This window comes from Orcinus orca, chromosome 6 (genome assembly GCF_937001465.1).
Source record: "Orcinus orca chromosome 6, mOrcOrc1.1, whole genome shotgun sequence".
Classification (NCBI taxonomy): Eukaryota; Metazoa; Chordata; class Mammalia; order Artiodactyla; family Delphinidae; genus Orcinus; species Orcinus orca.
In genome coordinates, this window is record NC_064564.1 from 109,438,994 (window position 1) to 109,466,940 (window position 27,947).

The 27,947-nt window shown below is 36.6% G+C and overlaps 1 protein-coding gene across 5 annotated transcripts in view; it reads right to left on the bottom strand.

The window, feature by feature from the left end:
- DENND1A (DENN domain containing 1A) overlaps positions 1-27,947 on the bottom strand; it is a 541,841-nt gene that overhangs the window by 366,866 nt on the left and 147,028 nt on the right. For all 5 annotated transcript variants that reach the window (XM_012532876.3, XM_033427225.2, XM_033427223.2 and 2 more), the window contains one exon: positions 4,945-4,994. In XM_012532876.3, coding sequence (XP_012388330.2) covers positions 4,945-4,994 — 50 coding nt within the window. The remainder of the gene's footprint in view (positions 1-4,944; positions 4,995-27,947) is intronic.

Sequence of the window (27,947 nt, forward strand, 5' to 3'; positions counted from 1 at the left end):
TCCCTCCACTCCCTCATCTACATGAGCCCGACAATGTAAAAATGAATCATAAATGGAGAATGGAAAAGTATCAAAACAAAACAAAGAATCAAAACTAGAAGGAACAACAGAGACCTAGTTCAATTCCCTCATTTCATCCATGAAGAAACTAAGGTAGTCATGGGAGAGGCCACTTGCCTCACGGCACAGAGCAAGTCAACGGCAGAACCAAAATTGTAACCTAGGTCTCCTGGTTGATACCCCCGATGCTTTGTCCACTAAAGCCCAATTGCTTCATGGTTCTCAAATGCTACAGAAAATGACCATGGGGTACAGCTTAACCAAGAGCTTAAGCTAAATCAAGGGACTAAACCAAGGGTGGAAAACAAGGGATGCAAGTGGCCAAATGGATTCAGTTTTGAAAAGCACAGCAGGATGAATGCATAGAAGTGGAAGCGAGAGGAGAGATCTGGGCAGACATATACTAATGCACTAATCACGCACCTTAGTTTCATTTTCTTTCAATTATCTGAATAAAAATGGGTTTCATTGTCTTCAGTTACCTGAATTTTCTACTTTTTTACAATAACTACATATTGCCTTTGAAATAAATGTTAAGAGTTTGCTTGGTGGCTTTCTTTGTGGTGTGATGGATCTAACAACGGCAGTATGATATAGAACAAGTATGATGGAACTGGAAGTCAGACAAACGTGGGTTCCCACAGCAGCTCCGCCACTTACCAATGGTGGGACCTTGGGCACATTAGCGAACCTAGCTGAGCCTCTGTTTCCTCATATGTGGCATTATGATAATGGCAACCTTGCAAATGTGTAAGATTTTAATGCAGGAAAAGAGCACAACAGAATGCGTGGCACATAACAGATACATAATAAAATGGTAAATAGCATTTGAACCACATTTGCATCTGTGATTACATCCTAAACCATTAAACTGTGCCTCTGCCCTTGAAAAGATGTCATTTCACTTCATGCTCATGTCACTTGTGTGTACTAGTATAATTAACAGGACAACTGAATAGTAGCTGGTTTTCTGGGTTCTGAAAGAAGATAAGCACAAACATGGAGAATAGCTTTTCCACCATCCAGTGAGTCTCTTGAGTGCTTTGACTAACTGAAGCAGGTTGCCAGCTATCAAGAGCAAGTAAGTAGCACCACAATATGAAATGGGATTCAAATCTTTTTTATTTTTTTGAAGAGCCTGCTTTCATCAAGAATAAAAACTTTTTGAGAGTGATACAGGGATCTCAGCACTGTCATTTCACTGCTCCTTTCCACCAAGTGCTTCAAGTACAGGGTAGGGTAGAAATAACTCTGGCTTGGGAATAAGATTATCCGTCCCCCCGCCCCCCGGCTCTGTAATTACATAGCTGTGACATAAGGAAGTCATTTCACCTCTATGGATCTTACTTCCCCTTCTGTAAAATGGGATGCTTAAGCCAGATGAATTTCAGCTTTAAAATCCTGTGGTCTCATTCCCACACATTTTCAAGGCCTCCTGTAGTCAGAGCCCAAGCTCTTACGGCACACGTTACCCTCTCAGCAGGAGGCTCCATCTGCTCTGGCCAAATGATCTCTAGGCTCATTCGCAGTTTCTCCTCTACCTTGTTCTTCAGCGCATGTGGGGTGTTGGGCTCTCCCTTCCACTTACCCCATTCTTGCTGTCCTTGCAGTCTCAACACAAGCCTCACCCACTATATGATGTTTTCTCTGACCATCTCAGTCTTTCCCAACCTCATTATCCTTTTGGATAGATATTGTTTACTGTGTCTTTACAATACATTCTGGACTAGACTGAGAAATGCATGGACAGCAGAGCTCCAAGTCTGATACCATTTCCATACCACCCAACATAATGCTACACATTCTGAACCTTCCTTTGCCCTTTTGTAAAAGAGATACCACCACCACCTATCTCCTAGAGTTGCTGGGAAGAATAAATGAGGTATTACTGTAAAAATGTCCAGCATGTTGACTAGAATCAATTAAGAACTGAAATATTAATTTCCTTCCTTACCTCCCTCTATCTGGTGACTAGTCTTCCCACAAGGTGGTCTACTGAGAAATGTACTCATTTGGGAGATGGATGTCTAGACTGTGCTAGCAGCCTAAGCGGACCTTGGGCAAGTCACGATTTCTCTACAGCTTAGATTTCTTCCAGTGATGATAACAGCACTTGTTCTCATCTTTTATGACAGAAGGATAAAATGAGATAACACATGAGAAAGCACTTTCTTTTGAAGAGCTACCAGCATTATTATTTTTCATAAGTCCTAGTTTCAGAAAGAAAAACCTTAAAACAACAGAAGAGACAGCAAGATGCCAATGTTAATGGGTGATTTGATGACGACTGTGAAAATCCCACTCTTGATATAGACTAGAAATGTCAGAAAGTTGTATTTACTGTTCCTTGAGGTAGAAAAGCACAGATACTGAAAAGATTAGGTAGCTTTCTTTTTTGAACATAATCACCCGGGGCATTACTCATCTCCCATGACGACATATTTTCTAAGTCAAACAATATCATAAATACCTCTGCGGGGCATTGTGGGCTTCAGAATCTGGGCATATCCATTTGACAGTGCTAACTGCGAGCTAACAAAAAGCAGTGATGTTAGAACCTTTGTATTTTTTTGTAAACAAACTTAATTATTATTATCTCTTCTGCAGTGAAGTATGCCACAGTTAGAAGTGGGGCAACAGAAGAGAAAAAATATAGTCCCCCAACTAAGTTGATTTTTTTGTATCAATAAAAGTTATCAATGCCTACAGGGTGCATAATACAACACAATGTAAGAAAGAACCATTGTATACAGTAAAGATTAAAATATACCCATAAAGAGACATTTCTGTCCCAAATTGTTTTGTGAAAAAAAAAAAATGAGGAACACGATTAGGGGAGGGTAATTTGGAGAGAAGCATTTTAGAAAAAAGATGTTTTTCTAACAAAATAAAGACATCAGCCGTTACTGGTGACAAAACAGATTTTAGCACTATAACTTAAGGACTCTGTTTTTCTTCCATTTCAGAATGTAATCACCCAGACAGGTAGGTAAGTAAAGATGTGTGGGGGGCATGAGAGAGAGAGAGAGAGAGAGAGAGAGAGAGAGAGAGAGTGTGTGTGTGTGTGTGTGTTGGGAGGGATTTAATCTCATTGCTTATTTCTTCTAATATTAGTTTATAAAGTCAATTAAGGAATACCTATCCAAAACAGATCACCACTCTTATCAAGGAGTCATGTAAAGATATATTCTTATTTTTCTTTGTTAAATACCTAGCGACATTTTAAAAACATTTCACCTTTATTAATTTGTATAAATATGCCCTTGCCATAATTTGTAATACATTTTATAAGCAACTGGAGGAGATTTCATGCATCACTAATTCATACATATAAATGTGAAGTTTGCATTAAACGTCTCTAAACAAAACCCTACTTCCTTGCTATTTTTAGAAGGAACAGGATAAAGAAGAGACAAGAAGACTCTCATTACAAAGGCTGACCCTCTTAAAATTAAGGCTATTCTGTTTTGAGCATCAACCTGCTACTAAAACAGCCCTGGTACCAGGATTTTAAAAGGCCCGAGTCTGGAAATACTATGATGGTTGATTGGCTTTAAAAAATAACATGTTAGAACCACAGAAAACAGTGATTATAAGTGGCTGGCAACATTCCAAAGCTGCTTTTTAGTACTCCTTTGCTTTTTAGTATTCTTTTAAACTCCTTTGGCTACCAGTTCTCATCTCACACCATTTTTAGGTTTATGCCAAATAAACCAGGACACTGCTACTACAGAGTGTAGAAAAGATCCAAGCAGTACACTACCCACACGCACTCTAAATCACTAAACTCCTTCAGGTCTGCCTCGTCTGGGTACACTAAAATATATGATAGAACCTTCCTGAAGATGGGCACATTGCATAGCTTTCTTGGAACAGATTATGCCACTTATTATTTATAATGATATTTTCTAAAACCTCTGTTGCTAAAAGTGGAACTTAACATTTATACAGTCTAATAGTTCAATTTTCCATGAAGACAACATTACGAATAGGCAGCAGTCAAGTGAAAAAATAAATGATTGCAAAACCAATGCTTAAACTGTAATGAAAAATACAGTAGACCTTCCTTGAAAATAAGATTAAGATGACTGTTTTGTCATTTTATTAGCATTATTAGTAAATTATAGTTTTATAAGTTAAAAAAGCTCTTCTAAAATTGTTTTTAAAAATAAGCCATTTAAAAATAAGCTATTGGCTTATTTAAAAATAAAAAAACAAAAAAAGACCCTCAGACTATTTTAATTATCTTCAAGTTCTGATATTCATACCACTTCAAGAAACAGTTAATCATAATGCAAATACTAAGGAAATGTTTAGATGATTTTTATTTTTTAGTCTAGAAATCTACTGAAAATGCTTATTTCCCCAGAGATACCATTCTTAGACACCTAAACAAAATGCAAGACACTATTCGGCAATGTGCTTTTTAAATAGCTGAACACCTTTAAACAAGTTGGGCCTATGCTGATTTAAATTTTAAGTTGAAGCCTAAGAAAAACAAAGTCTATATAATACTCATAAGGCCATGGAGTTATGCAATACTACTTGGTTAAGTCAAATATATTCCTATTTCAATAAAAATTAAATAGCACTGGATTAAATACCAACCATTCTTAATCATGGTTTGAGTCTGATAACCAAAATAAAAAATTTAATGTCATGCAAAATATATCTCACAAACTAACCAATGCAAAGCTCTAGGCTTTAAACTTTTTGATAGTGTCAATAAAATCCCCAGGAAAGAATACTGCAACTCTCCTTGGAACATAGGTGTTTTAAATCATGGTTAAACAGACAGAATGTTAAGAATGGTATGGTTTTTATTTTCCATAGCAGGTTTATTGACACTTTTTTTTCTAGTAAAGTTTGAAAATCTGACACTACCTGTCCACATAGAAGGGGAAACAAAACTTGGTCAAAGTCTGTAGAACTTCCTGTGGAGAGAAAGAGAGATAATTTATACATCTAATGGGACCAATAAATCTAACATTAACCATGGCACACAATCTAGCAACTTTACCCTAAAGAAAGAGGAGACAGATGAAGAAATATGGGCTTTATCAATTACATGGGAGGAGTACCAGGCAGTCAATCATGAGAAATAATAAACATGATCAAACTTCATTAAAAATGAAAAATTAATCAAGAATCACACATGGGCAAGCAGCAGGAGCCGTGCAGGAAAGCTCTGAAGGGAGGGAGGCGGGTGGGTTGCTGAGTGTTAACACCCCTCCAGGGACCATCTCCAGCCTGACCATATGGATCAGAGTGAATAACACCGAGCCACATGGGTTTGGCCTGGCAGGGCCGCTGTTGCTGGCACCGTTTTTGCCTGTTACCTAGGAACAGAGGGGGCCAGGATTAGACAACGCTTCCCAACATCAATAGGCCAAATCACAAGCAAAATAGAAAACCAACTGGAAGATAATTGTCCCCGAACATTGTCAACTACATTTTTTTAGAGTTTAAAACTTTATTTACTTTATAAAGAAGTTGCCATTTCTGGCATGAATTTATTTTGTAATCAAACTATAACAATTTTAAGTGTGCAGTATTTTTAGTCATTATCATTAAACGTCATTATCAAAATGGAACACACTTACCTGCTTGTAATTTATAAAAATCCAAAGCAAACTACCAGTTTAAATGTCTTTTTACAAATATGTAGGTACATAAAACCAAGCACATTACTCAGGGGAAGTATACAAAAAGGGTACAAAAAAAAACCCAGAGTGACATTTCAAAGACTTATTCATAAAAGAGAAACTTCTAACATTAAGAATATTATATGAGACACAACATACAGTGGTGTGTGACTTTTCCCAATAGATACATTTCACGTACACAGAATATATACAAACAGCAACACACAGACCCAAGTAATTAATCATTACTTCCTTCACAGAATTTTCTCTAACTTGACTTAATTTTAACTGCAGACTTGGACAGACCACAGTTGGTGCTTATCATAAGTTCATAGACCAATGTTATAAATTTTAAAAAAGTATTCCTTTCATGCATTTGATTTGCTTTTTAACTATTTAAAATCCAACTTCAAGACAAAATGAAGAACACATTTTTCAGTCATTGAGAAGCTGGTTCAAATGAAAACAAACCTGCCCATTTCAAATCCTAATCCAAGTGATAAATTAAAGATCAGTTTACAAATGTAGCACTTTTCTAACCAATAATAATGAATTATCAATGCTAACTGAATTGATGCTTCTCGCTTCATTTATTTTTAAAACCAGTTCTATCACTCAAGAAATAAACCACATCAATCTAATAACCCACTCAATGAAGCAGAAAGCACACTGACTTTCTCTGCCAGAGCATGTTCTGCCTACATAATTCAATTGAGCATATCCTATTTTTTTAATATCATTTTGGGCTGGGTGTATATCACAGCACTGTTAAGGCATGTCATGATACAGTAAAGGAATAGAAAAGTGAAAAATGAAAAAGGGCGGGTAAGAGTACTTCAGCATAACCTGAGGCATTACTGATACATTAATTTCATAATGTGGCATATTCATAAGACCGTACACATACTGTTTTAAAACTCATAGTAAAATAAATTGCAATAGGTAATGGGGAATCAGAAGAACAATAGCAATTTTTCAATGCATAATGTTATTATCAGGCAAATATTGGCAAAGAGATCATACAACACATTCATTTTAATGTCTGCAGTTTTCATTATAAAATATATTATAAGCCCCATAAACAAAACTCTTAGGATTTACACACAAAAAGAAATTCCTTACAAATTCCTTTCACATCAAGTTTCAAATACCACAGAGCATTGCTTGACTTTAGTTTATGTACCAAGCATTCTCTAAAACTCAGTCCCCAGTGCTCACTCATTGCGAACACCAGCTACAAAGACATTTATCCTTTACCCTTCAAAAGTTACAGGTGCAGACGTACTCCTCTACTCTATGCTGGAGTTGAGCTGACAAAAGCCCTCAAGATTTTTGAAAGAAAGGACCCCCATGGCTACAGCAGAGTCAGAGAAATCTAATATGCCCAACTTATTACTCACTACAATACAGAAACTACTTACCACTTTCTAATGTCAAGAGTAATAAGCAACCATGAACTTGTCTGTCAGATAATATTAGAATAAATATCAAAATACCCAATGTAGGCTGAGTACAACCCACCTCCCAAGAGCTTTCCTTTTTACCCAAGAAAGCAGTGATAAGTCTAATTAAGCAATGGGGCAGGGGGATGGGGAGGAGGGAAGGGAATATAGGCAAATGTAGGCACATGTTTGTGCATTACAATATGTTTCTTCATGTTTGTGATATTACAAGAGTTTGATATTCCAATTTAAGTCAAACAGCACAGTAGTGTGCTGTCAGAGGAGAAAACAAAAATGAGCATTGCTCTGTGTTAGGCAAATTCACACATTATCTCAATCAGAACTGCAAAATCAAACTTCTCAGTTTGGGAAGGGGAGGACAGGAACAGGGAGGGGAAAACAAGTAATGTTTCCTGTAAATAAAAACTGCTGAAATAAACCAATTTTTCTTAATACTGATGTTTTCCCCATATATAAACAGGTAACTACCTTATCCTCTCTTTCCAAAGAAAAACACAATTACTTCAATATGAAAAGTACCACTCTCTGAGAGAGGGGACTTTAAAACACTGATTTAAACATATGTTGAGCATCATGCTTATAGCAGAGTGTCCCACAGTCTTTCAATATTAACTTTACTGGGAAAACAGTCACTAGCCAGTTACCAACCCATTTTTCTCCCTTGAACCTGTGTCTCTGGCTAGGGAACTTTCTTTGTAGAAAGTAATTCTCCTGTTTTCTTCTCTCTCTTTCTCTCTCTCTCCTCTCTCTCTCTCTTTCTCCCTCCCTCCCTTGCCTACACAAGCTCTTTCAGACGACCAGCCTCAGTACAACCTCAACTGCCACGTAAATCATAAATCGGATCTTGGAGATGCAATACAGCTGATGAAATGTAAATGACCTCATTGCTAAGGCAGGGGGTGGGGAAGATTGTGCCAGCTCTCCAGATCAATTCCCAAGTTTATATTTTCACAAATCTTTTTATGTACAGTTTGATTTTTTAACATTTTAATGAGCAAAAAGTGCATCTATAGTAGCCAGTCACCACAGTTAAAGTGCAGGGCATGAACTAGATCCCAGGAGGGAACCAGTCCACCATGTCACCACTGGCTTTAGGACATTTGCCACCTGGTTCCATGTCCCCAGGTTCCAACTCTTTTCATAATCAAAACACTGCTGACATTATAAACCCCAGATGGGTTTTCTAAAATCCCTCCCAATCAATATATCCAACACATAACTTATTGGAGACAACACTGAGCTCATTGATTAAGGTGAGTTCAGTAGCAAAGTTTTCAAAATAAATGAGACAAGAATACAGAATTCAACCCCTTTGTGTCACCAGACAATTTATGAAATAGGCAATTTCCAAAAGGGCTTTTCTTCCCAACACAATATACAATACTTCATGCGGGAATAAGTAAGAGCAGAAGGGGCAGGGGGGGAGCGTGGAGGGCAGGCAGTTGCACTAACCTTTCAGTTATGGGTATATTAAGCAGCAGATCACACAATGCAGTAGAAACGCGACAACATCTACAAAGCTCTGCCCACAAGGAGATACCAAATCTCAGAGTGTGAACCAAAATATGAAATCAACAACCCTAACACTGGATTCATTTGCAAGTGAAAATCAGAAATGAATTCAAGTTTCATCTCAGTCTTCTTTGGATTCATTTCACCCAGTTTGAATTCTCAGTCAGAAGGCCCATCAAGGGACCTTATTCCAATCCGGACAAAGTCCATTATGTTCTAATGAAACCGAGCTATTCCCTTAAAAACCTGGTAAAATTTTACATTTATAATATTATCCATAATAGAATCCTATCTGGAGGCAAAACTTCGAAGACTAAATTTGATGTAGTTAACAAGGATTATTAATAATGAGAGGCTAAACCAATTCCCCCTGAATTTGGAGTGCGGGGTGGGAAGGTGTATGAGATACTGCAACAGCCATCAGTTCAGATGTCAAATACTTTGTTTTCATTACTTCATTGAAACCCATAAACAAAAATTAGTTGTATTTGGCAGATGAAAACAAATGACAGTCAAACACAGACATACACACCCCGCAAATAAATGCCATCTGAAAGACAAAAGTGCAGGCTGATTATAACGTCCACTGGGGTCACAGAATGTTGGGAGGTGAGGCACATTCTCAGTAGTCCAAAAGGAAAAAGAAAATGTGTGCAGGAAAACATCTAAATAGAGCAAAGAGACTGCTTGAATAAATTAATGTATTTTAAAATACGTAAAGCTACAATCACCCTCTTTGGAAATTGCTGGTATAGTGGTCGATAATTCACCTTTGTCCAAAAAGGAGTGAAGGAGGAAGAAGCAGGAAGACAGTAGGAGAGCATTTCCTGAGTCTCTCATATGTAATTTATTTGTTCATTTCAGAATGTAGATGTGTGATGAAAAGATCTGTGGAGCCCAAATTCCTAAAATATTCTATTTCTATGTTTAAAAACAATTTTTAATAGCATGAGGTAAATGCTGACCCTCTAAGTCCTGCAAGTGAGATCAGTGCAGCTGACTTGAAAGAAAAGGCTTTGATTGATGATCTCAAAACTCAAGTTGAAAGTTAAAAACAGAACACACACAAAATCCAAACATACAAAAAAGCTAGCAAAATTTCTACCTTAAGCCATTTCAAGTTAAAACCAGGGACTCCAAGTGAAAGCTAACAGAGGTTTTAATGCTTATGATTCAGAAGAGTAAAACAGAATGGTAAGAAGTTCTTAGAAGCTTAATTAGCACCAAGTTCAACAATGTTGACCAGAAATTTCCTAAATATGAAAACAGGAAATACAATTTTTCTCCTTCCCTATAAATGTCAACTTAAACCCAAGATCCATACTATAGTTACAACCAAACTTTTATTTTTTTCCAATGAGAAAAGGCTTTGAATAAGGGATTTTACAGAAAGGCCTTTCAACACCCGAACATAAAAGCCGGGTCAAATTTCTAACAACGCTGCTCAAATGCTACAGAGTCTGCTTCTTTTCTTTGGTATACTTCAATATTTACTCTCAGTTCACTTTTTATAAACTTTAATCTTGAGTCATGCATATGTTATCATTATGCTAACTTGTGTAATATCTAATATGCATAGTCAATGTTGTAATTCAAAAATTAAATTACAATAAGATATAGAAATTCACTATTTTCTGTACCATGTAAACTTTGTATCTAAATTATCAAGGACACTAAGTATATAGGTGGAATGCTTACAACAGCAGAAGAGCCACCACTAGAACTACTTTTAAGTGTAAATCTTCATGACCTTTGAAGTCTAAAGTAAAAATACTGAATCTTATACAAAAAATTTTTTAATTTAACACAATCACTTTATCCTTTTGTATCCTTCCCTTTCTTCAAAAATTACTTAAAGTTGTCCCCAAATTACGATATTATATAACATTCTATATTCTCGGATTTCAGTTTATTAACTTTAAACCTTACAGCAAAACGTTTGAAAATGAGAGAGCTATATTTATAAGGTCAATGTTAAACACCAATAAACTTTGTGACACTGTTTCAAATACTTCGAAAATGAATAAATGATTTGGTTTGAATCTCTTGCAATTAGCATTCAGTGGTATCGGTAATATAATTCCTTGCACTTAATAGTATTACTCTACAATATTTTGCTTTGTTCATTTCCTTAGACATTTGAAATCCTATTATCTGAACATTTATGTTATGAATTTATCTAAAAGAAAGAAAGGTTGGGGAAAATACGGGGGCGGGGGGAGGAATGGTTGGTGGGGGACACACAAGTCAGCACATACCAAAGGAACAGAGTCCCAACAGTGAAACTACAAACATGATTTCACTGAAGAAGCAACTTGCCCTCAGGAAGATACTATTAAAAAAAAAAAAAAAGAGCACTAATAGAAATACTATTTTATAAGCATTTAAAATCTGTCAGCTTTTAAATATTTTAAATGCACACAAAAATGTGCACAGATGGGCAACTTTTTTACTTACATTTGTCTAGAAAAAAATCTTTCATTATCAAGCTCAAAGTCCTTGAATTTTTTAAACTTAATTGTGCCTCTATTTCTTAGAATTCATACCCCAAGGCCAAAGCTTTCCTGCCACCAGTCCTTCAAATCTGACTTGGACATTACACGGGAGGAGGCTCCAAGCCTCCCTGAGGTCTCACTGCTTTTACAACACGCGAAAAAGCAGTCGATAATGGGCCCATGCTGAATTCACTGCTCTCCACGTCTCCTCTTGGGACACAAGCCTAGCAGATGTGATAAAAACTGTGTCAGAGAAGTGGCTCTAGTTTGTGCCTTAATGACAACTTAAACCTCTAAACCAATACAACCAAAGGACTAACAGAACTGGCTGTTACCTCTCTCTCCTGCCAATCTTCGAATATCTCTGAACTAAATTAGCACCTCTACCCACAACATCCCTTGCCACCCCACAAAATCCATTCTAATTTTAAAAAATAAATGAATTCAGCAAACACATCGGCGGCATGAGTATCTGGGCTGTGTGTGTGTGTGTGTGTGTGTGTGTCCGTCCTATAATTAAGCCTTAACACATATTCCATGTAGTTTATATTTTCTCAAGGTATGACTGTACATTCAGATATCTTAAAGGACTGCCTGGTATATTTCCTCTGATTACCATCCCAATAACCATATTAACACGTACAACTGGTAGCCTTACAGTTTCCCAAAAGCCCCTAAAGGTCTAACAGTTATTTTTAAATATGTTCAACCATAGGAAAGAAAAGTGATATTCTGAGTTACTGAAACATTCTAACTATTAAAATTTATACAGTGGATTTTTAAAACCGTGGGTAGTTATACTTTAACTTGTAAGAACCCTTTGTCTAACCTAATGATATGGTACCAAAAAAATAGATTTAAATGTGTACTTCTGATAACATTTTCTAAATTCTATAATTCAGCCTTCAGATGATAGGCCTTTTTACCCAGTATCTTGAAAGCCTATTCAATCACAATTGCATACCCACTTAATCAGCAATCATTGTTCTGGGATGCAGGACTTTGTTGTCAAGACAAGCACCAAAACCTTAAAAAAATTTTTTTCAGAACTGGCATAAGAAAAAAGTGATCTTTGTCAGACAAGGACAAATTTATGCAAATCTTTTATAAACATTCACAAACATTTATTTAGCTTTTGAAATGTTGGCCTCATTTGAGAGCATGAAAATGAGGGGGAAGTAGGAAAACGCAAAGGACAGCTTAGAAGCTGGCACGCTACATAAATATTCAGAAGGAAGATTATAGGATTCATGTTAGGCTGTCTTAGGCTTCTCCAAAGTCCACACAGAATAGCAAAGAACAAAACTAACGAGAAGTACAGCAGATGTTAGACAATGCATCAGCCTCTTTTCCTCTCTCACTTGGCTATACTTGGACGCTTTTATATTTCCTTTCAATATGGTTAGGTCATTCAAGGATTCTCCTATAGACTATGTATTGTGGCTACAGATCTATAAGCTGGAGGTCTGTCAGCCTTCCAAAAGTTTCCAATGAAAAGGCATTATGCAAATTCTACCTCTCTTACCCTCTTTCAGGGGGGAAAAAAGCCTCCAGTATGCAGTCATCAGAGTATTGGAAGCCCCAGCCTTCATTTCTGTATAGCTGTGTTTGCCTCAGGGCCACGCTGCTTGTTTTGACAGTGGATCCCCCTAGATAGTTGGGATTAGTCGAGCTTGTTTAGATAAACTTGAAATCAAGGCCTTCTCTAGGTAGACAGCTAGATGCAGCTACCGAGTTTCCAGCTGCCTCCTCCTTTCATCCCCAAACAACTGGAGATTCACAGTAGCTATCACAGCCACAGGCTATGTCACATACAAAGGTACAAAATTAAAGGCTGCTAAAAGAAGCCTTTGTAAGTCTTAGTGCTAAAATAAGGAATCTGTACTGCTTGGTTTATACAAATTATTCTAGCACTACCAGTATGGAACTGAAATCATCAGTTAACAAGGCATATTAATCAAGATTCCCAGCTTCTTCAAATAGACAGGATGATAGTTTGATAATATACTTAACCTTAGCTCTTGTATGAGAGTAATCACTTAAAATGTTAAAAAGGAAATAATAGGCTTTATTTATCCAGTGGCAGGGGATGTCAGACACTGTCAACAAACACTGTGAGCAGAATATGAAAATCAAAATGTAAATATCAAATCCGCTTTTGAGAGGGAATTATTTAGCAATTGATTAGATAGGGCCTCGGTTCACAGTCATTTCCAATTACAGAACTGTTTCATAATCAACTTTTATTTCCCACAACTTGCAAAGTCTGATGGAACAATATCAGGAGGATTCAAGAACTGAGGAAATTTATACTCAGAACAGAATAGATCGACGACATCTCATTACAAAGACAGAAGGCAAGTGATATGAAACACTATTGATATAAAAAAGTATACAATTCAAATAGTTTTCTAAAATCTAATACTCAAAGATTTTACTCTTTAGCAACTAGAAAATGTCTCTTCAGAGGGCCAGCAAAATACAAAGAAAATAATTCAATTCCACATATATGTTTTATTTCACTTTACATATCTTGCTCCAACACGTCAATGCTAGTGTTTACCTGAGGCTGCCTGGGATAAACTAAACACAACCGAAATAGGTTTAAACATTTTCCAGAACTATTCTGTGATAAACCATACAGTACAGAAGGCCTCTGACCATACTGTCAAGTCACATAAGGCAGTCTTCAATCAATCAAGTTCATATATCACCAAAGAAAATGTGCTCTCATAATTTAACAGCTAAGTCACTATTTAAAAGAAAAGCCTTAAGACATGTAAGACATTCTGGAACTGCAGTCATCATTTGAGGTTTTCTTATGAAATTTTTGGTTTATTTCATACACAACTTACAAACTAAAGAAAGACTCAGCAAACTTTTTCTATAAAGGGTCAGGTAGTAAATATTTTAGGCTTTGTGGGCCACTTATGGTCTCTGTCACAGATTCTTCTGGGTTTTTTTTCCCCAACTCTTCAAAAACGATAAAAATCACCTTAGCTCAAAGGCCCCAAAAAACCAGCCCCAACCTCTGATCTAGAGTGGCAAGGAGCTGGTCACACACCATTACCCAAACAAACTCACAAACACCCCAAAACTCAAATTTAGAAGTTCCTGAAAGGTAAAATGACAATGTCAATCATGTTGGTTCTCTGGTGATCCAACAATTCACACATGATTATTGCTAAATGGCCAAATGTCTATTGCATACTCTCTGTTGGAAAAATTACTTAAAATACAAAATAATACAAAGAATTAAAAAGAAAACATATTTCCACTACTCAGAATTCACAGCTGTTTTGTGGCATGGACTCTTCAGAGAAACAATTCCTTCTTATATTAACAGTTCACTACTACAGTTTAGGTCCAGGAGTTTTCTTGACAGATAAATCATGCTCTCTGGATTCTCAAGAGCTCTTCAATTTGAGAGTTATTTTGTTTATAATATTTTTAAATTTTATTCTACTGAAGTATAGTTGATTTACAATGTTGTGTTAATTCCTGCTGTACAGCAAAGTGATTCCATTGTTTACAATATTTTAAAAAGCAATATTAAAAGAGAAGAAAGCTTTTTCTGGTGCTTTCCTCACCACATTCACTCAAATACGTTATACGTACACCCAACGTTCTGTTAGATGTAGAAGGGCCTCTTCCTGCCTCTCTCACTCCTCAATTTCTGCCCCCCCAACTCCTTTCCCTTATATGTATTCCCAGGAATTTATCTCCCTTCTTCTCTCTCTGTATCCTCCTCCATTAACATAGTCTACTTATACTTTAATCTCAATTACCATCACTGTGTAAATGACTCAAATTCAAATCTTCATTTATAAACTACCTCTCCAGCTCCGGGCGCCCATTCCAACTGCCTTTTGACAGTTCTGCCCCATGTACCATAGTTACTTCAAGCGCAACATGTCGAAAATCCAGATGTACCATCTAGGTCCTGGTAAGCTGCTGCCTGCTAATCTCTTTCACCCCATCAGAACAAGAAAGAATCTCACTACTAACACTTGCTGGGGGACAGATGATCCATTCATGTGACTTTGATTCAAATATTTGCTGTGGTTGTTGAATTTCAAAATAACTCTGAAGAAACCTTCCCAAGTGTCAATTAACAAGGAAGGAGACAAGGGAGCCCCAGAAATCAAGAATATTTCCAAGTCATCTTAGAAAAGAAAACTGATACATTTCCCTAGGCAAGATAATATATTTAGTACCAGACAATGTGCTAAAGACCCTGTCTGCATGGAGTTTTTGATCTAGTTGAAAGACAGATGCTATGCAAAGAAATACACTAATACATTGTTGGAACTGTGACAGAAGCTGTGAAAGAACAGAAGAAAGTGCTCTAAGACAAAAAGACAGGGGCCTGAATTTAGATGGAAGGGTCAAGAAAGGCATCTCAGGAAGCGACATTTTGAGCTGAGACTTGAGGAATGAGCAGGTGTTTACCAGCCAAAGATTGCAAGAGGGATAGGGAGAAGAAGGCCAAAAATAAGTAAATAAATATCAGCATGAGCAAGGGCCACTGAACAACAGCCCTTGGCACATTCAAAGAACTAAAATAAGCCTGGCATGTTGGATCAGAGGAGGCAAGGGAGAGAGTGGCAGAAGATGGGGTTAGACAGGTTGGCAGAGGCCAAATCACATGTGGCCTTAGAGGGCACGTTAGGGAGTCTGGACTTGATTCTTGTGCGCTGGAAGTCACTAGGAGGGTTTGACTCTTTCGCATCCCACTTGCATGTCATTTCCTAACCCCTCTATCTACTCCCAAGTCTTCTAGATTCCAGGGGGATTCAGAAGCTATTCTCACTGAGCTCCTCTTGTCTCCTGAATTCCCATGCTACTCCTATTGCCGTCATTCCTATCATCAGACTGTCCATAGATCTCAAGACCCTCCGTTTCCACAGGAAGGGACAGGCACACAACTGGATGCCTGTCAGGCCACTGAGATGGAGGAGGAGCCTCACACAGGAGCCTTAATAATAACCCTGGCAGCAGGGAGAGGGGTTGTGGTTGAAGATAGCAACATAGGAACTGTAATAGATTTGAATAGGACCAGCTTAAATCTCTCTTCAGAACCTAACAGTCTACATGTCTTCTTGTTTAATCTTCATAGGAAAGCAGTGAGACCACATGGACCAAAGGAGAATTGAGTTTGTCAGAGAATCAATATTTATTCTTGATGTAGAAAATGAAAGGAATAGAGAAAACTATTAAAGTCTGTATAAATGTAATATTAGTCATTCCTGTCAAGGGTTTACCATTTATGACTTAAAAGCTAAGAATTATGTATACAATTTAAGGTATCTAATTGATTTACCTAAGTTTCTTCTGTTTCAGCCTGTATTTTGTTTCCCAAATACTCTGGAGGGGCTTAAGTGACAAGTGGAAGGGGACTGACAAAGCAGCTAATAAGTGTCACATCCTGTGCTAGAAGCTTTACATATATGCTCAGTGATCCTACCAGTAATCTGATGTTGATATTATCACCCTCTTACACATGAACTGAGGCCTTGAAAGCCAAGTAAAATTACTTTCAGGTAGAATGGTGAAGTAGCTTGCCTAATTGGAAATAGATAGTGATGGAACAGCTAAGATTCAAACCCAACTTCATTCTCCTAGGAGCTCAAGCTCTTCCCACCTTGCTTTCCAATTGCAGCAGTGGAGTAAAAGATTTTTGTTGTATCAAAAGGTCTTAGGTTAGGGTAACGTTATGTGCCAGCTTGCCCAGAACATCCTGGTTATGCTCATTATCTCTGTGTAATCATGGTGCCCCCTTTTGCTCTCACAAGTGTCCTGGATTGGATGCTATGGTCATTAGTCTTAGAGAGAGGGAAAACCATGGCTTGTCTGAAGGGTACTGAAAGAACAAACAGATGTTCCATCTGCCTTGTAACGGGAAACTGGGGAGTGGTGTTAGAAGAGTTAGTTTTTATCTCTTGACTCCAAGCTCTTTATCCACATTAAGGAGTTATCTACATTCTAGGGCTTAGTGCAATACTAGACATCAACAATGACATGGAAACGGCAAAATCTTCCCTTTGCTTCATTTTCCTCACGCTACATTAGAAAACATTTATTAAACTAGACTAATGCAGGTATTGTGTACACATCATGCCTAATTCTCCTACAAAATCCTCATTACTTCCTTGTTTTATAGGTGAAAAAAAATGATGCTGAAAAAGTAAAGCCTTTGCCCAAAGTAACATTTCCAAAGCCAAATCTCATATAACATGGGGATACTTGCCTTCTACTATTCTTTGGGCCAAACATACCCAAAAAAAGGCACTTAAAATTTTTAGAGGGGATGATATTTGTTAAGAAATAAGTGAATAATGAAAAGTATTTTAGCTGCCATTAAATCTGTTTATTATAACAGATACATTTTAAAAATGCAAAAATATTTCTCAATTTACCAGGGGTTTAGATCTCTAAGAATGATAAGTATCTGGCAGGCTGGAAGAGTTCTCTAATAAAAATAATGTTCTTATCAATTACTGCTGACACTTCTAAAACTAGATGTTACTAACGAGGCATCATGTTTGAAATATACTCAAATATAAGAATCTTAAATTCCTCTCTGTTAGGCAAGGTGAGATTTAATAAAGGTATGTTTTGGTTTGTCCTACTTTGTTCAAATTCTGAGCCCAAAGATCACAGTGTGAACACTATTTGGTTGTTTATTATTATATATCAAATATTTGGCCTATTAGCACCATGTACAGTACCAGGTCCTACAGATGTGGACATGTAGCAGGAAAGAATCCCTGACTTTCTGCCTGGGAGAGAGAAAGGATACATAAACAAGTATGTGTAATAACGGGTTTTAAGGTTTCTGAAAGCATGGTCAAGGAAAAAAGGCAGGCACTGTCAGGTCTACCCAGGGGATATCAAAGACTCCTCAGAGCTGGTGACATTTGAGCTGACTTTTGAGAGTTGGGTCAGCATTTACTAGACAAGCAGACTAGATATTTAAAATATTATATAAATATCTAATATTTAATAATACTTAGAATATTATATAAATAAAAGTATAAAATATTACATAAAAATATTCCAGGAATAAAAGCAATGTGAAACAATATTATATATTTCACAAGGTTGATATGAAAGTAAATGATTTTTGGTAAGCTCAATTTTATTTAAAAACAATCTTAATTATCCTTTCCATTTCTACCCACACACACATACACACACACACACAGACATATACATACATAGTTCAAAGTCTGGGCTTCATGTTATCTCACATTTGAAATCTGAAACTGACAGTTTCAGTCAGTTAGACAGTTTGAAATTATGGTAGCTAGAGGAATCTTAACTCTACTGCATATATTTTTAAAATGAAAGTTAACACAATAATAAAAAGTACTACATGCAACCAAAAAGGCTAATTTACAAGGACAGTGGGACCCATTACTAAATTCTGAGGTTTTGAAAATGGAAAGTCTCAATACAGCTTTCACAACAGAAATAAAAGTAATTAGTTATTTAAAATCCCTTCATCACCATTTAAAGAGTTTCCATATTTTCCGTACATTATAGAACATAAATATTCAGAAACTGTTTCTGGTTATCTCTTCATCTTCACTTGACAAATTTCTCTTACCTATGTGACTTCTCTAAATTTTGCTGTAGAACAGTGTGGGCTTAGAAAGAAAAGATTTTTCAGAATTCTTCCTAGGATCAGTCTGAAATTCTAGAGGCAAATTTATCACACATAATCCTAATACCTGATAAAACAAAAGCACCAAAACCAGGTTACCCTGCTACCTTGAATCCACCCCCTAAAAATAGTAGGCACTCTATAATAATTGGTTATTATTAAATGCCAGGTATTATTCTGAGCACTCTACACATTTAAAATCACTTAAACCTCACAAGAATCCTATGATATCTTTACTATGATTATCTCTAGTTTACAGGTGAGAAAATGAAACCCCAAAGAGGTAAATCCCAGTAAATGACAGAGCTGGAATTCAAACCCAGTCTGGCTCCAAAGGCCATGCTCTGTACTATCCTTTCTGGAATCTGAACTCCTTAGCAATTATGTCTGTGTATTACATACTTTATATTCACAATCATTCACTGGCCCCTAATTTATCCTAGCTGCTGAGAAGAGCCAGTAACACTGATTATAGTCATTCCTGTACTTGAAGAGTTCATAGTAAATAAACAATACAATGTAAGGAGTCAATGCTCCAAGTGCTCTCCAAGTGCTGAGGATAGAGTGACTAATTCAGTCAGGGCAAGTTTCACAGAGGAAGTGATATAAGCAGGGCATTTAATGCTGAAAAGAAGTATATTGGGTGGGAGGGGGAACTGAGGAAGGCATTTTAACCATAAAAACATCTTGGACTTGCTGGGTCATATGGTAGTTCTATTTTTAGTTTTTTAAGGAATCTCCACACTGGTCTCCATAGTGGTTGTATCAATTTACAGTCCCACCAAGAGTGCAGGATGGGCCCCTTTTCTCCACACCCTCTCCAGCATTTATTGTTTCTCGATTTTTTGATGATGGCCATTCTGACTGGTGTGAGGTGATACCTCATTGTGGTTTTGATTTGCATTTCTCCAATGATTAGTGATGACTAACACAACATTGTAGAGCATTTATACTCCAATAAACATGTGAAAAATAAATAAATAAATAAATAGTAGCAACACCCAAAAAAAAACAAAAACAAAAAAACCATCTTGGGCAAAAATATAGAGGTGGGAGAGAGCTAATCATGCTGGGAAATAGACATTCTATGTCTGGTTATGAAGGGAAGTGGTAGGAAACCAGGCTGGAGGTTGGGGCAAGGACAGACTGTGATGGGCCTCAAATCCAAGTAAAGAAATTTGCAGTAGATCTTGAAGGCACCAGGGAACCATCAGGAGTTTTGACTTAAGAGAAATGGTGTGATTTGATTTAGGTTTTAGAAAGACATCTCTGGCCATCTTATAGAATGTAGTGATTACAAGGTCATTAGGTTGCAGGTCATTAGGAAAACTCCACAGGAGAGAAGCTGAGAGTGTGAATGCAGAGGGAAATAGCAGACTAGGACAGACTAGAGAGCAATTTAGGAGGGATAATGAACAGGGCAAGGGCTTGATGACTGCAGACTTGCAGATCCATCCAAACAAGCAACAGAGACTGATTAAATGAGGTTAAAGTTAAGACTCAGACTACAGCTCTCAAAAGCAGCCACAGTCCACTTAGTTATCATCACTGAGTAACTCACCAGAAATAAGACCATCCAGTAGTATTCAGAGATGTCTAAAATTTACCAGGGCTTTTTTGGAGCCAGAATAAAACCAGGAGAACACTTCTAATAAGAACGTATAAATAGGGATTGCCTACTTCCATTTCCTAGAGTCAGATTCAAGTAAGTAGTAGTACAACATAGCTCTATAGCCTGGCATGCCTTCAGAAAGAATAGCTCAAAAAGAATTTGTCTTTTTAATGGGTTCCTTCTATATAACTGTAACAGCTGGGAAGTGACCAAATTGAGAAGAAATCTTCAACTCAAAAGAAGAGCCTTAAATCAGAAAATTTATCACTTTTTCAACTGAGTTTGGCTAAATGTTTAAGGTTTTGAAATACAGTTTCATTAAGAAGCCAGTCCAGGGCTTCCCTGGTGGCGCAGTGGTTGAGAGTCCGCCTGCCGATGCAGGGGACGCGGGTTCGTGCCCCGGTCCGGGAAGATCCCACATGCCGCGGAGCGGCTGGGCCCGTGACCCACGGCCGCTGAGCCTGCGCGTCCGGAGCCTGTGCTCCGCAACGGGAGAGGCCACAGCAGTGAGAGGCCCGCATATGGCAAAAAAAAAAAAAAAAAAGAAGAAGCCAGTCCAACCCCATCCCATTCTTTTTTTTTTTTTTGCGGTAGGCGGGCCTCTCACTGCTGTGGCCTCTCCCGTTGCGGAGCACAGGCTCCGGACGCGCAGGCTCAGCGGCCGTGGGTCACGGGCCCAGCCGCTCCGCGGCATGTGGGATCTTCCCGGACCGGGGCACGAACCCGCGTCCCCTGCATCGGCAGGCGGACTCTCAACCACTGCGCCACCAGGGAAGCCCCCCATTCCATTCTTAAATTCACCCTTTTCTGGAAATGGGGGTGGGGGGGAATGAAAGATATAGATATGACAGAATAGCATCTATTATATACAAAGTGGTTTTTCTTCAGCAAACACTTGAAAAGCATTCATCCAAGGTGATAAATTTGACTTGTAACAGCACAAGGAGAAATAAGAGGCAACCCGTGATAGATAATTTTTTAGGATTATTTTTCCCCATCCATGAGCCTGTAACTTAAAAAACATTTAAACAAGGCAATCATCAAGAATGGGACACTTTTAAACATATAAAAAGAAGTAGACACTTAATCTGGGATGCATTTATACATCTGCAATCTATCAATGAAAATCTTTGAATCTGTAATGTGGTCCGTCAAAATGGCTACATTTGGTGGCAATTGTGGATACTGACCCACTACTTGAAGAAAGCGGCTTCAGCAGGGTGCTTTGTTGCCATTACACTAAACAGTCACCTCCCAGGTTTCAGGGTCTGAAGAAATTAAGAGTTTCTATCTGTGGATGAGAAAATTACATTTCTACCTATAATCCCAGGCTGACAAGTTACTAAGAAATATGGAAACTGATCTTTTTGAGCAAGGTTTCAAAAAAATCCATGAATCAACAGTGACTTTTAGAAAAGCACACATCTAAAACAGACTTAAAAGATGATCTTCTTTAAAGGCAGCCCCAAGACTTTCCACTTGGGTTTCTCTGTACCACTCTGGCTAACTTACTAACTTCTATGGCTTCACAACAAAAAAAACAAGAAATTGCAGAAATGTGATTACATTGTGGCATCACTACCCAAAGGTCCTAGTTTTCAAAGAGATATCCCCAATTTCTGGCCTTGCCATTGTTCTACAAGCTATTGAAACAACCTGAACATGTATTACCTTTGTAGCCTAGCAGACAGTAAGGTCTTTCAAGGGGGAGATGAAATCTTCTACATCTTTCTTCATCTTTACCTGGTATGGTATCCAGCTCATACTCTGCAGACACTACACTTATTAAACTCTCACACAATTAATGCACCAAATCGTATCTAGTCTCCAACACGGTTTCTGCCACCAAAAACAGACATGAGGGGGAAAAAAACCCAGAAAGTTTAGCCACTTTTAAGTTAGTCTTTTTAAGGCTGAGTTGTGGAGCCATTTTAAATGGTGACCCATTTGAACCTTATATAAATAAATCCTTTGGATAATATTCAAATGAAATGACAAATTCTGTTCCATGTCATATGGTGTCATGAAAAGTTTCCAGAACCAAACTTGACTTCACCATTTAAAGTGGATCAAATCTGAACGGATTGCATGAGTAGGCTGGAAGCATGACAGCACCTACTTTGGAGAAGAATGGGGAAAATAAAGAAAGCTCAAAAGTTTCCAAGAGGAACAGGATACACCCAGGTCCAATTCCATTCTTTGTGAGCTTGGTGAATGCATGGCCCAAAAACCCACAAACCCAAATTTTCAATTCCAACTTGAAGATTCTATGGCTTAGACAAGTCACTATAGAAAGACTGGTGGAACCTTTGTGGAATCAATGTCACACTTTATACAGACCAGGTACACTGCTGCTTATGTTTCTCTGCCTGACAATAATGGGAAAATCAAATTTTATCATTTGTTTTCCATTTTGTGTAAATACTGTACATGTACGTCATATTACACAATGTTGGTGCAATGAAGCTTCCTTTCACAGTAACAAAAAAATGTAGGAGCTGTGGATTATATCTATAATTTTCCTATTAGATAGTATTCTTTCAATGCATCAGGACATGAACAAGTTTTGAATAGAAATGTTTAGTCTCTGGATTATCAAGATTTTGAAGAAAGTAACTTGCAAGTTTCCATACACAGCTGCTCACTAAAAGAAGGAGGCAATCACCAACAAGCAAGTAGGGAGCCTTGATTAAATATTATCTCCGTTGTGTTTCAAATCAGAATCTTTCAATCCACTTACATAGGTTACACTGTGAATAACTGAGTTTAAATGTTTTTTTTAGAGCATACCTGAAGCATGAACAAATGAAAACTCCATATTTAAGCAATTACATGCAACTCAGAAATGCCGATTTCCATCACAATTAGCCTAAGTTATGCAACATATTTTTGTTCCTTTTTAGTATATAGGTGATGCATGTTTTTCCACTTTGCTTAACTGCCTATAGTGAAATTTTAAAAATCACACAGACCATATATAACCATAAAAGAAAGGGCACCTTTTTATTTTTCCCAATGTACCATGTTTCTACATTGCTTACAGAGCTTATACAAGAAACACTGTTGGTTTCTATATAAAGATTTCCATAAAATTTTTATAGTTTCTATAAATGTATAAAGACTGTTGGTTTCATTATAACCTCTGTTTCAGTGCCAGTGGAAAGAAAAATTACCTGCAGCTCTGAACAGTGATCTACATGTACAGGGACGGGTGGGTATGTTCAGACCTCTAGTTAAAGAGCTCTAAGACACTTGCTATATTTCATCAAAATATAGATGAGCACAGTGGAGAAGCAACTTCTAGCACACTAAACTCTAATCGCCACTCTTAGAACAAACAGGCTATAAAAAGTGCAATTGTGAGAACAAATTATTAATTCTTAATGTTTTAGTACAAGAAGTAAATCATATAATAAATAATGCATTTTTAAATGGTAGGTGTAATGCCTATTGTACTTGACACATTACAAGGCTATTTATGGAAATCTCTGTGATATGTTATTATATCTTTATTCTAAATTATCCCATACTACATGTTATAATTACTAAAGGCTCTTTTTTAATCTGAAAAATCATATGTTTTGAACCCAAAGATGGGGTTTTGATGAGAGTGGTGACCATAATTTGCTAACACGTTAATTTATCCTTTTCTCCTTTAATTCAATTAATATTCATTAAAACTGCACTAATCACAATGAATAAAGTTTTACCATTTATTTCCATAATTATGAATGAATACAGTAAACATAATAGAATAATTATAAATCCATTTAATTAATTACAAGGCTGTTTCCAGCAGGGAAAGATATTCATGTTTTGTTTTCTTATTTTTAATGCCAGATTGACATGTTGGTATCTTTGAGAAACCATTTCTAGAAATGAAAGAAACACATTGTGATTCTGTTCTTCTTTAACAAAAATTTTCTCTTAGACAGGCTTTATTAAGAGCCACATTATCTAAACTTGTAGTAAGAGAATGAAAAGAATCTGGTTTAAGCTACCAAACTCAAAGTAACTTGAAAATTGTGTCTGTAATTTAGTAATCTTAACGTTAAAAAAATGATTTAGACTAATTCGGATTACGCTTATGAGAGATACAATTCTTTAAATTTCACAAGTAAGTTGTTAGAGGTGGTTTTTTTTTCAAATGCAGGATCCTTTCCAAGTCAGGATCCTACCAATGTTAATGTTTTAGTGTTTAAACTAGGTAAACATTAAACAAAAGCAGATGAATAAATAATATGAACTATGAAAAGACCTTGCTTTTGCCTTTGTTGTTGTTTGTTTTTCTCTTTTAGAAAACATAGGCATTGCATATCTTTCAGGAATTAACAAAGCCTGTACTTTCAGGTTTTAAGATAGCAGGCCTACCAGATTTTAAATGAAATATTGAGTGCTACAGTGATTTAATGGTTTTAAACCATAGATGTCATCGCAGTCTGAGGGTGTCACAGACAACTTAAGGAAGAAAAAAAAAATGGGGCACAGAGAAATCACTTTGTCAGTAATTACAATCAAGAGTCCGAAAATGTGGCTCAGGCTGCTCATTACTTCTTCCTTCTGTATCAAGACCCTTATTTACATTTCAGATTACATTTTTTATGAAACAGTAAGATCTATCAGAGCTGAGAGGACTGAAATAATGAGGGAAAAACATTTTAATAAAACGTGTTGGGTCTGCATTACTTCCGTGTCAGAAAGAAAGGCTACTTCTGTAGTGATGGATCATTTATTCTGCTTCTAAACGAGAAGCAAAAAGATGAAACTGATGAACTTTTACTGCCCATTTGTCTTTAGCAGACAATTAAGACAGAGAAGATCAAAATGGATTATCATACCACACAGACAACTGGCCCAACAGTAATACATCTCTGGGACCACAGATTTGTAACTCTCTTTTATCCCTCCCCTTTCTTCTTACTTCTTTTTCCACTCTAAAGGCAGTGCTAGCTTTGTGGCTCAAGGAGAGCCAAAAGGCTGGTCATCATTATTCAGTCACAGATGTCAATCTAACCTCCCTTTTTTCTCAGTTTCTAAAGCAGTGAGCCACAATAATTTGTGACAGATTCTTTTACTGTAAGGTACAAAGAACACACAGAATAAAACATCTAGCAGCAGCAAGCGTCTCTGATCAAGTGTGCTGGTACATGGGAAATACACTATATGTAAAAACAAGCACTAGTAGTTTAAGTGAATGGGGAGAAAAACTGGGGAGGCGGGGGGGTTGTGTGTGTGTGTAGTAATAAGTGCTATATTTTGTGGTGAATTATCTCAAATATTCCTTATGGATTGCATCATAAATGTTTTAATACTAGAAATGTTGTCTAGATTAAGTACACATTCAGCATTTAAAGCTTGTATGTAATAGAAATATTTCTAAGAATCCCTTTATAATAGCACACCAAAGGGGAAGATAATTTGGCATAATCCAACAAATGCTAAAAAGAAAACACATAAGATCAGAATCCAAATTATAAAAATGTAAGTAAGAAATATGCAGGTCTCATTTCCTTTACTAATAGATCAACTCTCAAATTTCTTGGAATTTTGAGGTAACTTCTCCAAACAAAGTAGAGCTTTCATTCATCCTTCATTCTTGAGTTACATGTGGTAAAGAAGGGAAACTGTGTGTCAAGTTGGAAGAGATGCTAAATAAGGCAGTGATGTGCATACCCTCATAAGTCTACATGCAGCCTATGAGCATCAACCTCCAAATTTCAAAACTAAGTCACTGATCCAGACAAAGAAAACAAATGCCTATCCTAAGAGCACTTTAAAATAGCTAAAAGTTATTTTTTAGATTCCTACTATAATTGAATTCCAACTTCAGTATATAAAATACTTGTAAGATCATCCATTAACTAAAGTAAAGAGAACTAAGTTCACAACACAACAATACTTAATCAGTAAACTGGGCTCCATATGCAGTGACAAAATTGATGATAATCTATATTTCTATTTCTATCTCATATTTCACGTGTTTGTATGTGGAGTACCTGTATATATACATACTCTACCCAAACATAAACACATATATATACTCAAAGAACTAAACATGAAAAAATAAACACCAAATTGTCACAGTAGTTATGAGTAGTAAAATTTCAATGACTTGTAGTTTCTTTCTTTTCATTCTTTCTTTTATTTTTGCTTTATTTTTATTTCCTAAATTGCTTTTTGCTAATGAACATATTACCATGTAATTTTTTTAAAGTTACACCAAAAAAAAAAAGATCATGGTGCTCACAAATTTTCAGATATAGCAAGAAACTATGTTTAAAGGAATAAACCCAGATGTTAACTATGTTATTTTAAGTTTTCTCCTACATAATTTTTTCTCATTGGGTAATTCAGATCATGGGACCACAAAGGTTATTTACCTAGACAACAATATTTTAAAAGAATGATTTTCTTAAGAGCTATGGCCTCAAGTCTATTCTAAGTAATACTTTATGATCTTCCACCCTTTAAACATTGTCGAAAGAAAAAAAACATTAATAAAAAGGTCCTATAATCTTTGGATTGTGTAAATTAAATCCGAAGGGCTCAATCCCATACCAACTTAGGGTAAGATAAAAATCTAACTCTCCTGTTGGAAGATGAGGCAAGGGGTAGAGTGAGAAAATTACTATTTTTGTTAAATCTCATTTTAAAGTCTTGAGATCACATGCAAAGCAATCCATACCAGTTTTCTTGGGTTCTTGTACAGTAAAATCTCATGACAAAGCATCTCATTATCCTGATTATCCACTTATATTCCTAAAGATGTATCAGATACCTTGCCCTCTATACAGCAAGCCACATTGCAAAGGTGTTACTACTACTGTACTGGATATTTATATTCCATTGTACTTATCCTCATTCAAGGACATTCTTTTAATATACAAAATTAAATGAATGTACTTCAGAAAAATGTTTTTATTATGTACCGTATCCCACATGTGAAAGGCTTTAAAAAGTTGTTTTATTGTATAATCAAGAATGCTTTTATTTCAAAACTGCTTTAAAAAAGCATACCAAATTGCATGTTTGAACTAAAAATGTAAGGTTCCCCAAAAAGCTACAAAACATTACTAATATTTCTCAAGATAGAAACTGGAATCCAGAATGTATAACCTGGATCTAATTATAAAGAGTAGAGCAGCTTTGGAACTTCAGCAGTATTTTGTGAGTAAAATAGTTCCTTCCACTCCATTCATTCCATGTTTGCAGAATGCAGGAAATTCAAGATGGCAAGACCAATTGGCCAAACAACTTTCACTACCATCATTAGAACCACCCTCACCCTAAAGACCATTCCCGCATGTGTATCTTCTCCTTCAAGGACTACCATAACACAGTTTCATAATCTATTTCCAATTCCAGGAGATGTTATAAACTTCCATCCTTACCTTTTTGTTACGCCAGTTCTTGCCTGCTTAAATAGCATAAAAAAAAAAAGTTCACAGGCAATCCAAAAAGGATTTGCTAATGAACTGCAGACTGTAGCAA